The 15,130-nt window shown below is 45.8% G+C and overlaps 2 protein-coding genes across 6 annotated transcripts in view; one reads left to right on the plus strand and one right to left on the minus strand.

Moving 5' to 3' along the window:
* Positions 1 to 324: 324 nt before the first annotated feature.
* On the minus strand, positions 325 to 636 carry LOC127683595 (60S ribosomal protein L29-like). The gene has a single exon (XM_052180924.1). It carries the CDS (start codon positions 634 to 636, stop codon positions 325 to 327), a length of 312 nt encoding a protein of 103 aa, XP_052036884.1.
* A 968-nt stretch (positions 637 to 1,604) lies between these two features.
* The window catches only part of Gabpb2 (GA binding protein transcription factor subunit beta 2), a 28,606-nt gene continuing 15,080 nt past the window's right edge, over positions 1,605 to 15,130 (plus strand). Inside the window, exons 1-3 of one of the 5 annotated variants that reach the window (XM_052179804.1) lie at positions 1,605 to 1,728; positions 11,197 to 11,289; positions 13,777 to 13,916. In XM_052179804.1, the coding sequence (XP_052035764.1) occupies positions 13,809 to 13,916 (108 nt within the window). In that variant the 5' untranslated portion in view covers positions 1,605 to 1,728; positions 11,197 to 11,289; positions 13,777 to 13,808. Of the gene's footprint in view, positions 1,729 to 1,754; positions 2,045 to 11,196; positions 11,290 to 13,776; positions 13,917 to 15,130 lie in introns of those variants that run through there. The other 4 variants (XM_052179805.1, XM_052179803.1, XM_052179800.1 and 1 more) reach the window with 4 other exon arrangements.

The following is a 15,130-nucleotide window of genomic DNA, read 5'->3' on the forward strand; positions in this document are numbered from 1 at the left end:
TAGTTTCTCGATTCCAACGAATTACTACAGCTCTCAGAAATCACTCACGCTTCCCCAGCCAGCTTTCCCTTTTATCTTTCTTTCGTCTTTTTTCCCCAGCCTCGAGTTTATTTGTAGCAAATAGTGTGTAGTTGGTGTGTCACAGCAGTCCATCTGTCTTCACACTGGCAGGGGCCTTTTCTATGGGGCCTTCACAGGGGCCTGGGCACCTTTGGGAGCCTGAGCTAGAGCTGAAGCCTGGGCCTTAGCTGGAGCTGTGGCCGCTGCCTTGGTTTGAACCTTGGGCTTTGGCTGACAGGACCTATGCTCCGAGGCCTTGTAGCTTCAAATCTGCTTCCCAAGCTTGGGGTAAGCGATGAAAGCTAGCCGGCTGAGTTTGCAGCTTGAGCGCTTTGGCGTCTTGGGCTTGATGGCCTGCGGCTTCACAAGGGCCTTGATGGCCTCTGTGAGCGCACTCACTGCATTGTTGGCCTGCATCTTCTTCAGGCATTTTTTTTGTTGTGCTTCTTGGCTCCTAAGGAACTTGGGGTCAGCTCCCTTAAGAGGTTCGTATCTTTGTGACCGGGGTCTCTGGATGCCATTTCTGTGCCCTTTGCAGGACTGGTTGTGTGTGGTGTGGTTCTTGGACTTGGCCATATCTGCACGGTAACCCGGGGCTCCTTTCTTCCTTTCTTTTTTTTTTCCTTTAGTGACGCTTTTCTTTTTTCTTTTCTTTGGTTTCTTTCTTTCTTTCTTTCTTTCTTTCTTTCTTTCTTTCTTTCTTTCTTTCTTTCAAGATTTATTTATTCTATATATGTGAGTACACTGTTACAGTCTTCAGACACACCAGAAGAAGGCATTGGATCACATTACAGATGGTTGTGAGCCACCACTTGGTTGGTTTTTCGAGACAGGGTTTCTCTGTGTAGCCCTGGCTGTCCTGGAACTCAGTCTGTAGACCAGGCTGACCTCGAACTCAAAAATCCACCAAATGCTGGGATTAAAGGCATGTGCCACCACCGCCCGGCAAAGGTGTGTTTGTTATTGTTACTGATTATAATTTTTAACTTTTTTTTTTTACATGCATTGGTGTTTTGCCTGAATGTATGCTTGTGTGAAGGTTTCAGATCTTGGAGTTATAGACACTTGTGAACTGCTGTGTGGAGGAATTGAACTGGGGTCTCCTAGAGGAGTAGTCAGCGCTCTTAAAGCCTGAACCATCTCTTCAGCGGCCTGTTACTGATTTTTGAAGGGTTTTCTCCGTGGTTTCTCACAGCTCTTTTATCAGTTAAAATGATTAATGGAAACCTAGACAGACTGTTTGGTAAATGAAGTGGCTGTAATTTCATGTCCCACCCTCTTCTAGTCTCCCCCAAAAGTTTTGGGGTTCTCTGTCTTTCCTGACACTGGGAAAGTGTCCGGTCAGACAGGAGTCTGATTCGAGTGCATAACCAGGAATGTCCCGAATAGCTTCATCGAGGCGGAAGCATTCTCCTCCAACCCTAAAGTTAGCCCTGCGTTGAACCAGTAGAGAGCGATCGCCAAGATGCACCAGCAACTAGTTTCCCCTGAGCGTGCACTTGTTGGCGCCAAAACTATCATCGTGGTCCGTCCCCCGCCGGAACTATGCCTCACGTAAGCCACGTAATCAATGATCCTGCGCCTCGCTAAGTAGTCCCGATCAGGATGCCCTCGGTATTCGCTTTTCCAGCTCAAGTGGTCCTCAATAAGAAGAAATCGGACTCAGAGGTGCGTGGCGGTTCTGAAAGAGGGGCAAAGTGGCTTTGCTAACTCGTTTCCCTCAGATTCCTCCGCCAGGACGCATAGACGCGGCGCCTTCACTTCCGGGTCCGCCATTTTATTGCCTCCATTTCTCCGCGAGGGGGGGGTAAGGGCCCCCCAAATATGCATATGTGAAAAGGCCAAAAAGTGAGGCCACTGGCAAGGAATCGTAACTAGAGAAAGAAACGGGACCAAACTGGCGGGCCCAGTGAGAGCGAAGCCGGCGGCGATCCGGACTAGGTGAGGGGGAAGGACACGCGGAGCGTCCGAACTGCGATGGAAGGTGCCTGACAAGTGGCCGGCACAGCCCGGCCAGGACCTGTGGGCACCGGCCTGGAGACTGCCGGAGCGGGGGTGGCGGCGGGGGGAGAGCGACCAAGAGGAAGGGGATACTGTCGGGAGGAAGGGGAGGGACTGGGAGGCGGAGAGGGTGGGTGGAAGACCTGGGGCTGGGGAGCTGGACTCCGGGAAGCCAAGGCCGCGAGGGCGACCACTAGGGGGCGGTGTGGAGCAGGAGGCCAGGCTGCCGCCAGACCCAGGCTGCGGGTGGCTCCCTCCTGCAAGCTGGCGCCCTTGAGTTTGAGTTTGACAGAGGGCTGATGTGAAAAACTGAGGGTTATATGACTGACGAGGAAGTGGGAACTCTGCTTTTCAAGGTCCAGTAATAACGTGAAGCTTTAGTAAGTTCATAATCTGAACAGAGCAGCCATGGCCTTATATCCAGTTCTTGTACAGCTGGCCCCCCAGTGGGAATGTATGCAAGAAAAAAAAGGAAAAGAAAAGAAAAAACCATACAGACCTCGAATTCTTTAATTGCTTTCTTTCCCATGAGTGTGCACCTCTTCTCACAGATTTCCTCCAGGCGTTATTCTGGTGTCTTCCTATAAAGGCTTTTCTCTAGTTTCCGTCTCAGTATTTGGGTCTTAACTATGTAGTTCAGATTGGCTGCCCCGCAGCTCTGCTCTAACCTTACCCCTGAGTGTTGGCTGGCATTACTGAGGTGAACCATGGTTTGTACATGCTTTGAAAAGAACAAATCCCTACACCCAAATTATAAGCAGAAATTATTATTCTTTGGTGGTGGGCTGCTTTGTCAAGTGCTCAGGCACTCCGTGGTTATCAAAATATTTATTGAAAGGTTTGAAAACTAAGTAAGCACTCAGAACTTGAGAAGACAAGAGAGAAGGATCCAGGTGTTCAAGGCCAGCCTGTGCTACCACCAGAAAGTTCTCGTGGTCTTGTTTTGTAACTTACTTGCCTTGAAATTCCTAGGAGGCAGGGTTGGGAGTGCAGCTCAGAGGCAAGTGTGAATCTAGCATGCCTGTTGCCCTGGAGTCAATTCCTAGCACCAAGGGACCAGGAAGAGAACTTAGAAAAGTCTTAGGTACAGATTAGACAAGCTCCCATGTGCATTTTATGCAGGTGCATATCCAGCGAGGGAGAGCCTTCCCCTCTGTAGTATGCAGAACGCTGGGGTTCTCTAGGTTGAGCCAGGGTAACGGCAGAGAAGGCTTGCAAGCCTGACAGTCTTGAGTTCGATCCTTAGGATCCCCAGAGTAGGAGAGGACCAGCCCCTGCGGGTTGAACTGTGCCTTCCACGTGCTGTGGTGAGCGAAGACACACAGACACACAAACTAATTAATTGTGATTGCCCGTGTTACTCTCTGGTCTTAGGGCTCTACCAGCCTTTATGTGTGGGGACCTAGAAGAATGACCCACCAGTCTCCCATATGCTGCTGTTATTTTACTTAAAATACTTTCTTACATTTTGTGTGCGGGTATGCACGCGCACACACATACCATGACTTCCATGCATGTGGAGATCCGAGGACGACTTAGAGGGTGTGGGAGCTGGGGATCCAACTCAGCATCAGGTTAGCAGCAGATATCTTCACCCACTTAGCCATATATAAACTTCACTGATCCCCCAAATCGGCATCTTACAAAAATGCATTTTAATTTAGGTAAATGCTCTAGGTTAAATCAGGAGTGACAGGGCAGGAAAGGAGAGGCGCAAAGAGCACTTCTCTAGGAGGTAATTTTTATCAGAATATAAGTAGGAACCAAGGTCAGATGACATGTTCCTGCCAAATATAAGAACTGTTTCCTTTTCTTTTCCTTTTTTTTGGATTTGGTTTTTTTCAAGACAGGGTTTCTCTGTGTAGCCCTGGCTGTCCTGGAACTCACTCTGTAGACCAGGCTGGCCTCGAACACAGAAATCTGCCTGCCTCTGCCTTCCAAGTGCTGGGATTAAAGGCGTGTGCTACCGCCTCTGCCCAGCTAGAACTGTTTTCTCATAACTATTGGCACTGGTTACTTTTACAAGGTCCAGCACAGGGAACTCCACTTCCTTGTTGGTTTGAAACGAGGTCTTGTGACACTTAGGCTAACCTCCAACTCATTGTCATCCTGATTCAGTTTCCCAGAGTGCTGAGGTTGTAGATAGATGTTGTCGTGATGCCCAGCATGGCTTCATTTTCATTGTGGCACACCCCTCGTGCTTGTTTGTAAAGTTTTCTCTGAAGACAGCTTTGATATGTCTGGTACTTTGATCTCAACTACCCCTCATCACATGACATCTGTCCAGATCGGTCTGATCTGATCCCCTGTTAGGAGAATGACAGTCTAGAGTTAGTACCGGTAAACCCTTGAGAACCACATTTAGCAGAGGAGGAGTGGCTCTTAGGTCAGCCTGCCTGCAGCCTGTTCTTGTCTGTGAGTTCTCTTTCTTCTGTGGGTCAGAGAAGTCCTAGCATCTCAGAAATGTTGATCTCTGTCTTTTGTTGTGTTTCTACAGACTATTAACAGCCAACGATTAAAAAGCTTCACAGAAGCACAATCAACAAGAACAAAAATTTAATGCAAACTGGCTTGAAAGTTAAGCACTATTTATAGGGAAACTCCACGAGTGATCAGTATCCAATACCTTTTAATTATTGGGAGGCACTGTTTGGAGTGCACAATGGCAGGCATGTCTAATTATCCTTGTTTAAAGGGACTAACTAGTCAGTACAGTTAGGAGCACGTGGACCCAGGCCTGGGAAAAGGAAGTACCACTACAGTCGTAGTTCAGGGCCCGCCAGCTTAGGTCCCAAGCAGTTACCTCCTGAACATTGCATCTTAGGAATGCAGCAGGCACATGAACGCCTTCATCATGTAAGAGTCAGCAACACTTAGCGTCATTACACAGAAGAACTGTACAGAAATCCTCTGTGAATGTTAGCTCAGCTTTTGCCTATTAAGCAAAATTTAGAATCTTTAACTTTCCTGGGCCTATTGCATCAACACAATCAAACATTAGGCCTGCATGAATGTAGTAAGAGTTACAGACTCATTTAATTGTGGGGCCAATCGATGGAGACCCAGGTTTCAGACAGCCGGATTACTCAAATGGCATGCTTTCTGTAGGAGTGTTCTTTCTGCACGTATACCTGCATGTCAGAAGAGAGCATCAGTCTCATTAGAGATGGGTGTGAGCCATTTTATGTCGTGTGGTTTCTGGGAATTGAACTCAGAGCAGCCAGTCCTCAACTGCTGAGCCACCTCTCCAGCCCTGAACAGGATTGGTTTTATTTTGGTGTGTGCTTGTGGGTGTGAACGCACACATAACTGGTGCATGTGGGGAAGCTAAAGGACAGCGCTCCGGGTCCAGTCTCTTCTCCCATAGAGGGTTTGAGAGATTGAGCTCAGCCCGCTCAGGCTTGGTGGCTGTTCCCACGAAGCTGAGCCTTAAAAATGCCAGAAAGAAGCAGGGCTTGGGGGCCCATGTCCTTAGTCCCAGCACTTAGAGAGTAGAAGCAAGAGATCTCTGAATTCAAGGCCTTCAAGGGCTACATGTGAAACTTTGGCCTTAGAAACCAAACAAAAAAAAAGCCCAGAAATTCAATAGAATTTCATTGGTTCTCCCACATATTGACAGTACAGATATAATGCAGATTGCATGATAGAGAACACTTAGTGGCCACTTTGCATGTTCTAAATTTGTATGTATTTAATTCTTCAAAGAAGAAGAAAAGGTTCCACTTTACATATTTTAGTCCCAAATACATGGAGTATTAAATGTACTAAAATCACCTTAGAATAGTTGCTTGCAAAGTAGTTGTAAAAAGACCTAAATTTTAAAAAATTTTTTAAAAAAGACATAAATAGAAACTTAAAGGACTTCTGAGTTTTTGTTAAGATTTTTGTTGTTTTTGAGACAAGGTTTTTCAGTGTAGCACTGGCCATCCTGGATTAGTCCAGGCTGATCTTGAACTTAAGTTTCTTGCCTCTGCCGATGGACAAGATATCTCAGGGAGGCTGACTGTGGGGGAAAAGGGGAGGCATTAGAGAGATAGCTCAGCGGTTAGGAGCACTGACTGCTCTTCCAGAGGTCCTGAGTTCAAATCCCAGCAACCACATGGTGGCTCACAACCATCTGTAATGGGATCTTACCCTCTGTGTATCTGAAGAGAGCAAGAGTGTATTCACATACATAAAATAAATATAGAATTCTTTCTTTTTTTTTTTTGGATTTGGTTTTTTCGAGACAGGGTTTCTCTGTGTAGCCCTGTCTGTTCTGGAACTCACTCTGTAGACCAGGCTGGCTTGAACTCAGAAATCTGTCTGCCTCTGCCTCCCAAGTGCTGGGATTAAAGACGTGCACCACCACTGCCTGGCTGCTGCTGCTGCTGCTTCTTCCTCCTCCTCCTCCTCCTCCTCCTCCTCCTCCTCCTCCTCCTCCTCCATGTATATGTGTACACTGTCACTTTTTTTCAGACACACCAGAAGAGGGTATCAGATCCCATTACAGATGGTTGTGAGTCTCTGTATAGTTGCTGGGAATCTAACTCAGGACCTATGGAAGGGCAGTCAGTGCTCCTAACCGCTGAGCCATCTTGCCAGACCCAAAATAAAATAAATCTTTATTTAAAAAAAAACAAAAAAAAAACAAAACTGGCATCAAAAGGTGTGCGCCCTTGCAGAGGCAGGCTGATCTCTGCATACAGATCAAGCCTGGTCTATACTTTGAGTTCCAAAACAGCCAGAGCTACACAAAGAAACTCCTGCCTTAAAACAAAAAAACAAAAATATTTTAATACCTGTTTTTACTCTGTAGCTCTTGGCTAGCCTAGACACAGATCTGCCTGTCTCTGCCTATACATGTATGTACCACGTGCACTCAGTGCTCTTGGAGACCACAGAGTGCCTCGGAATTCCAGTTCCAAGGGGCTGTGTGCTGCCTAATGTGTTTGCTGGGAACTGAGCCTGGGTCATCTACAAGTGCAGCAACTGCTCTTAATCTCCACGTCTCTCCAGTCCCAGGGCATCTCACTTTAATTATGTGTTGTGTCTGTGTTGGTGTGTGCTTGTATAAGTACAAGTGCCTGCAGAGTGGAGAAGAGGGGTCTGGCCCCGTGGAATGGGAATCACAGGCTCCCAGCTGGAATTCTGACAGCAGTGCGTGTGCTCCATTGTGAGCCATCAGTGCATCACCTTAAGAAAAGTTAGGTTAGCCCAGCGGTGGTGGCGCACGCCTGTAAGGATTGCCTGCGAGGCAGAGGCAGGGGGATTTCTGAGTTCGAGGCCAGCCTGGTCTACAGAGTGAGTTCCAGGACAGCCAGGGGTACACAGAGAAACCCTGTCTCAAAAAAACAAACAAAAAAAAAACAAACAAACAAAAAGAAAAAAAAGAAAAGTTACATTAGCAGGGTGGTGGTGGTGCATGCCTTTAATCCCAGCACTTGGAAGGCACAGAGGCAGGAGGATCTCTGAGTTCAAGGCCAGCCTGGTCTACAGAGTTCCAGGACAGCCAGGGCTATACAGAGAAACCCTGACTAGGGGCGGGGTTGGGGGAACAAGAACAAAAACAAAAAATAAAAGTTACAGTAACTGCTAGGTTGCTTTTGGGGTAGAGTGTTTGTGCCCACAGGACTCAGGTGGAGGTGCCTGCCCCGCCCGGGGAGAGCTCTGGTGGTCAGGCCTGGTGGCAAGTTCATTTACATGCTAAAGCGTCCTGCTGGTCCCCAAGCTGTTAGCTCACTACAGTATAAAGTCCTGTTAATTTTATAATGTACATATATACTTAGTCGGATATTAAAATATCTACTTTCTGGATTGAAGAGGTGGCTCAGTGGTTAAGAGTATGTTCTGCTTTTGGTTCCTAACAACCAAACACAGCGGCCAAACCCACTGTCACTGCAGTGTCAAGAGACGGACTCCCCCTTCGGCCTCTAAGAGCACATACCCACACATACCACATAACACTATTTTTTTAAAGATTTATTTATTATATATAAATACACTGTAGCTGTCTTCAGACATACCAGAAGAGGGCATCAGATCCCATTACAGATGGTTGTGAGCTACTCAGGACCTCTGGAGGAGCAGTCAGTGCTCTTAACCATTGAACCATCTCTCCAGCCCAGGAACACACAATTTTAAGAATAAAAAAAAAGAGATAAAGTATCCACCTCTATGACATTTCAGCAAAATGTATTTTTTATTAGCAATTAGGCTAATAGCAATAGAAATGGGCTAATTAAGCAGGGCGGTGGTGGCGTACGCCTGTAATCCCAGCACTTGGGAGGCAGAGGCAGGCGGATTTCTGAGTTCAAGGCCAACCTGGTCTACAGAGTGAGTTCCAGGATAGCCAGGGCTACAGAGTGAGCTCCAGGACAGCCTGGTCTACAGAGTGAGCTCCAGGACAGCCAGGGCTACAGAGTGAGCTACAGGACAGCCTGGTCTACAGAGTGAGCTCCAGGACAGCCAGGGCTATACAGAGAAACCTTGTCTCGGAAAAACCAAATCCAAAAAAATCAAAAAATAAATAAATAAAAATAAATTGTGGTGATACATAACTATAATCCCAACCCTTGTAAGCTACAGGCAGGGGAATTAACTCAAGGTCCTTGGCTATGTGACATGTTAGACACTAATGTGGACTACATGAGATCCTGTCTCAAATAAATGAATAAATAGCTTTAGTTATTATATGAGTACACTGTCTCTCTCTTCAGACACTAGAAGAGGGCATCGGATCCCATTACAGTTGGTTGTGAGCCACAGTGTGGTTGCTGGGAATTGAACTCAGGACCTCTGGAAGAACAGTCAGTGCTCCTAACCTCTGAGCCATCTCTCCAGCCCAGGTTATTTTTGTTGTTGATGTTATTGTTTTGGTTTTGTTTTGTTTTGTTTTTAAATGTCTTTTAAAGTATCTTTCAGGTACTCTTGACATTAAAAAGTAAAACTTAATTTCTTCTCAAAATGAGCGGGTGAATTTTTGTGATTTCTAGGTCAGCCTGGTCTACATTGTGTGTTCCAGACTAGCCAGGACTACACAATGAGAACCTGTGGAGGTGGAGAAATCATCTGGTCACAATTTATATAGTTAGCTATTAAGTTCTGTATTTTAGTTTACTTTTCAAAGGAATAAAAAATAAAAGGGGAGGAGGGGGAGTACACTGGAATCTGCCCTGAGAGTCACAGTCATATTGTGTATTCACACCTTTTAAAGCAGGCGTGTCAGGAATAGTAAATGTAGCATACAGAAAGTTCAAGGAGAAACGGAAAAGGGAAGCAGCCAGGGCCACACTGCTCAGTTATTTCTCAGGAGCTCTGCAGACAGATTCAGTCCTGCCCCATGATGCCTTAGAAACTGATGAGTTTGCAAAAGATTTAGTCATCTAGAATTTCCCCAAAGGGCCATTAAGACAGTACAAGCAACATTCTCCATGGTTACACAAGTCACAGTAGAGTTCTCAGCCTGCTTGCTTCTCAGGCTCAAGACAGAGATGAGCCACAAAAGACAGACAGACAGACACGCTTTAACTATCATGTGTAGACTTCCAAATCCTTCTACCAAACTTCAGATTCCTTCAAAAGAGCTTTCAAAATGCCAAGGCTTGGAGCTGCAGAGGTACTCGGCGGGTAAGAGCACTATCCGATCTACCAGATCAGGGTTCAAGACACAGCACCCACGTGGTGGCTCACAGTTGTGACTCTAGCGCCGAGTGAGCCAGTGCCCCCATGCTTCTTTTGGTACCAGGCACACATGTGGTATATAGACATATATGCAGATAAAACACACACACACACACACACACATACTTGACAGGGCTCCTATCGTGTAAGCAGTATGACTCCAAACAGCTCAGAACTTGAGACAAAGCCTGCTGCAGAAAATTTCCATGGGCTAGGATATCTCAAGACTTCAATACCAAGTCCAAATACTCTTTCTCTGCCTCATTGTATAGAGATAAAACAACCAAAACAGATGAGAGCGGAAATGGGAAGATAAGTCCATAACTGGGCATTGTGGCCACACCGAGCCCTCAGAAGTCGGAGGCAGGCAGATCTCTGAGTTTGAAGCTTGCCTTGTCTTCATATTTTCAGGACAGACAGATATAGAAAGATTCTTTCTCAAAAGAAAGAACTCTCTGGAATAAAATGACCCCAGGAGCTGCTTGGTGCCGTCAGCATGTTAGGCTCAGAGCCTGGGCCCTGGCCTCCCTACCACGCTAGGCTTGGCCATCCAATCAGATATCTCAATTAAATGCACCATTAATAACCAAAAGCAGAAACGGGTTGATTCAGTGTGGCCACTGGAAACAGAGCCAGTGACACCACCCAGTCTGTTTGGGGTTCTGATGTAACATGAGTTTTAGGGTGTTAGAAAGTATGTACGTATAACTAACTAATCACCCCTGGGCAAGCTGTGGCCCTAACTACTGTCATTGGCTCCAGTCTCCTGCAAGGTGGTCAGACAAGCTGTCAGAACTGAAATCTTTCTGAGGTGACAACTTTCTCTGCCTGGCACCTGAGGATTTCTTGAAGTTCATTGTCCAAATAGTCTGATAGTAGAGGAGAGAGAAACACAACTTTTTTAGAATTTCTGTGAGAATAGTTATACAGAAATTATAGGCATGAGACAGCAGGTCTGGCCACACCTAGTTTTTAAATAGCTTTTCTAGATGATGGTATTCTTTGATGCTACACCAAAGCTTGGCAAGTGGTAATTTTTTTGTGGTCCATACAGCCTCATGCATGCTAGACAAGCACTCTGCCATTGTATTACAGCGCTCACAAGGTATGTGGTAATTTCTTAAAAGTTAGTTGCAAGATTGATAATTTAGTTCAGTAATCCCCTGGGTTTTGGCCTCTGCCCTGGGGGTTTTTAGCCTCTCTGCCCAAGGCTTGGAGAGTGGCTCAGCAGTTAATGCTCCTCTTCCGGAGGACCCTCCTGCAGCTCACAGCCACTGGGATTCAGTGCCAGGGACTCTGAAGCCCTTTTCTGACCTTCAGAGGATATTGCATACAGGCATTGCACAGAAATAGATTCAGGTGAAAATAGTCATCAATACAAATAGTTTTAAAACTAATAAAATTAGTTAAAAAGAGAAATCTGAAGCTCTATCAAAATAATTTTTGTACTGTGTCCAATTTTCTGTCTTACAGTTTTATCTTTGGCTGTACTGGGACTTGAACCTAGAGCCTCGCACATAGTAAAGAAATATTCTACCACTGAGCTGTTTTATTCTTTAGCTTGAGGTAAATCTCACTAAATTACCGAAGCTTTTTTTTTTTTTTTGGATTTGGATATTTCGAGACAGGGTTTCTCTGTATAGCCCTGGCTGTCCTGGAACTCACTCTATAGACCAGGCTGGCCTGGAACTCAGAAATCCACCTGCCTCTGCCTCCCAGAGTGCTGTGATTACAGGCGTGCACCACCAGTGCCCAGCTACTCAAGCTAATCTTGAATTCATATTATAGCTCAGACAGTTGTTGAATGTTTGTATCTCCGTGCTCAGCTCAAACCCAGGGTGCTGTGCGTACTGAGCAGCCCTCTGTAAGCAGAGCTCTGTACCCAGCCCTTGATTCATTGTTTGAGATAGGGGTTCATGACATAACCCAGGTCGGTCTCCCACTTGGAATCTTCATATCTCATCTTCCTAGAAACCAGGAGCACAGAGATTACAGGCCTTTGCCAGAAGGCCCTACTGTGAGTTTTTATTAATTTACTGGAGGGGTGGTTCACGAGAACTCCGAGGACTCTTTTCTGGAGTTACTTCTCTCCTTTTACCATGGGGATCCTAGGATCTAGTTGTTAGACTGGCAAGTTAGCTTACAGGTAACTTCTGCCAAGCCTGATGCCCTGAGTTCAGACCCTCGAGCCACACGATAGAAGGAGAAAACCAAGTCCTGCAAGCTGTTCTCTGACCGACACCCCCCCACCCACACCCACAGACACATGTACACACACACACAGACAGACACACGTACGCACGCACACATATGGGTGAGGAGAAAGCATGAAAAAAAAATTGAACCCAGCCCAGGCCTGCCTAGAGCTCACACTGGCTGTGTGGTTCTCACCTGCTGCCTGCACTCCTACGTGCTGGGTTACAGAGACACACCTCCTTGCAGGGCACAGATTCTTAAATAGAATTTACCCCTCCCCTCGTAAAGCAATGACCATGGTAAGCTTAGCTCACAATTTGATTTGGGTAAAGGCAGCAACAGTTATGCCTCCATGGTATTTTCACTACCATTGCAACTGCTAAGATGCTAAAAAATAAAGTCAAATAGCATTGTAGTAAACAATGGTTTGGATCTCATGGATCCCTGTAAGGTGTCATCAGCCACATTCCTCAGGAGCCATAGACCACACTTCTGATGCTGGCTAAGCAGGCCCTTGGCTGTTCTGGCTGTGATGTCACTTGCCAGAGCTCCTGTCCCCAGACAGCACCTTGTGAGCACATCTCACTGGGGTGTGGGGTGCGGTTCTGCATTCTCAGTAGCTGGGAAGTGAAGGTGGGAGGACCAGGAGTTGAAGGTCACCCTCAGCCTCACAGTGAGTTCACGGTCAGCTTGAGCTATAGGAATTTCTGCCTAAAAGGAAAGGGGAAAGAAATTGCTGTCTATAAACTTTGCTAGGCATTACATCTTCTCACTGTAGCTAGAAAACAAAAAAATTAACACTTGTAATTTAGTTTAGAAAAGATGCTGCTTAGTAGGAAAAATGAAAACTCCAAGAATGGGGGAGGGTCCCAGAGAGGAATTCTTGCATGCGCCCTGCCCTGTGTTCTGTTTAACTGTATTGTTGTTTGTGTATGATGGGGAGGGTGCACACTGCACTGCATGTACTCAGAGACCAGAGGACAGCTTGAATCAGAGTCTTGTACCTAGAGTTCTGGGGGGTGGAACACCTGTCATCCAGCTTTTATAGAAAGCACTTTCACCTGCTGAGCCCTCTCACAGGCTCGGTGGCCTTTTATGTCTAGTGGAGGAATTGGATTGAGATAGAGGAAGTCTTTATTGGAATTGGTCCGTTTTGAGCCGCTGGGGAGTTTACCTACCCTATCTATACAGGTTCTGGGCCCACCAGAGAAACAGTCACACCACTCATACAATCTAGTCATGTGCTGTAGGACAGCATGGAGGGATGAATAACTCACAATTTCCTTCAAGCAACATTTTTACTAAAAGTACCCTTGTGCCTTGCCTAGAAATCATGGTGCATGTTTTGAACTGAATTCTTTAAAATTACATTCATACTGGGTCTGGTGATGAAAACCTATAATCCTAGTTACTTGGGACGTTGAGGTAGAAAGATCACAAACTCTGGGTCTACTATGGAGTGAGTTTTGGACCAGCCTGGCCAATTTACCTAGATACTGTCTCAGAATTAGAAAAGGGGGAGGGGGGAGTCAGGTATGGTGACACTAGCTTGTAATGCCACCACCTGGGTGCTGGAGTCAGAAAGATGAAAAGTTGAAGGCCAGTATAGGCCACAGAGCTCCTGTCCCCAGACAAGAGCACCTTGTGAGCACATCTCACCTTGGTGTGGGGTGCAGTTCTGCGAATTAGCATCTGGGAGGGAGAGAAGGTGGGATTCTGAGTTCCGTGTTTTCACAGGCTACACAGTGAGTTCTAGGCCAGCCTGGATAGCATGACAAAACCACTGTGTCTTAGAGAAAACAAACAAAAGCAAGAAACACATAACAGACAACCACTTCCCTTGTGTCTGAATTGCAGGTACCTGGACACTTTTGTTTCTATGCATAAAGATGTCTCTGGTGGACTTGGGGAAGAGGCTGCTAGAAGCTGCAAGGAAAGGCCAAGACGATGAAGTGAGGACACTGATGGCAAACGGGGCTCCTTTCACCACAGACTGGGTAAGCTTAGCTGACAGCCCAGAGCTTTCCCGAGAGTGCTGTAACCAGTCCCTAATCCCCAAGGCTGAGCAAGGTCATTCCTGTGTCATTCCTTCTAGAAAAACTTTGTTTCACCTCAGTGTATAGGTTTCCTGTTAGCTTTCCAATTCAAAAATTGTCTGTGAATATGTAGATTGTAGTTGTAGCTGTTAAATACTTGGTGTTTTTCCCTTTTATTTTATTTTTAATGTTTTTATTTGCAGATATGATGGTGTATGCCTTTAGTCCTAGAACTTGGGAGGCAGGGGCAGGAAGACCTCTGAGTTTGAAGCCAGCCTGGTCTACAGAACAAGCTCCAGGCCAGCTAAAGCGACACAATGAGACTCTGTGTCAAAAAGCAAACAAAAAATTTCCTAAAAGTTGTCCTCTAACCTTCATACCCATATAACTTTGTGTACATGCAGAAACACACATGCAAATAAATATTACAGATACCAGGCCGCATGACATACATCTTTAATGTAAGCACTGAGTTTGAGAGGCCAGTTTGGTCTACAGAGCAAGTTCTAGGACACCTAGTGCTATACAGAGAAAAAACAAACCTGTCTTGAAAAACAAAAAAACAAAAACCAAACAAACAAAACTTTGATATAAATGAGCCTGTCTTGGCTTGGAGAGCAAAGAGCTTCAGAAGGTTGAGGTCTGTATAGTAATGCGGGACACCTTAGCATTCACAGATTTCCTAAGCATTGATTGGCATTATTAATTTTGACGATGGGTGATGACTGTCATGGTATGAATACTTCAGGGTCCTACTGGTTCATTTATTGTTTGTTCTGAGACAGACTCTCTCAATAAAGCCCTGGGTGTCCTGAGCCTCCGTCTCAGAGACCTGCCTGCCTCTGCTTCCCAAGTGTTGGGATTAAAGACATGCACCACTATACCCTCCTCAGAATACTCTTTCTGATACTAAAAAAAAAAAAGAAAACTATCTTGTGAGACACACTTAAAATTCTGTCTTCTGGTGAGTCTAACGCAGCAGCTTTGTCTCACTTAACATCATTATACTTCAGTTATTTAATTTATAGCCCCTTTACCTTCCCGTTAACATTAATTTTATTTATTTTACTATTTTTAATGATGTACATATGAGTGTGGCTGCATGGGGTATGCAGGTGCCCTTAGAAGTTAGGACGTTGGGTCACCAGCAGCTGGCATGTCAGCTGGGCCATACC

This window comes from Apodemus sylvaticus, chromosome 4 (genome assembly GCF_947179515.1).
Source record: "Apodemus sylvaticus chromosome 4, mApoSyl1.1, whole genome shotgun sequence".
NCBI classification, from domain to species: domain Eukaryota; kingdom Metazoa; phylum Chordata; class Mammalia; order Rodentia; family Muridae; genus Apodemus; species Apodemus sylvaticus.

Bases quoted from the DNA above. Each gene is read 5' to 3' on its own strand.
- LOC127683595 (XM_052180924.1), bottom strand. From the start codon at position 636: ATGGCCAAGTCCAAGAACCACACCACACACAACCAGTCCTGCAAAGGG.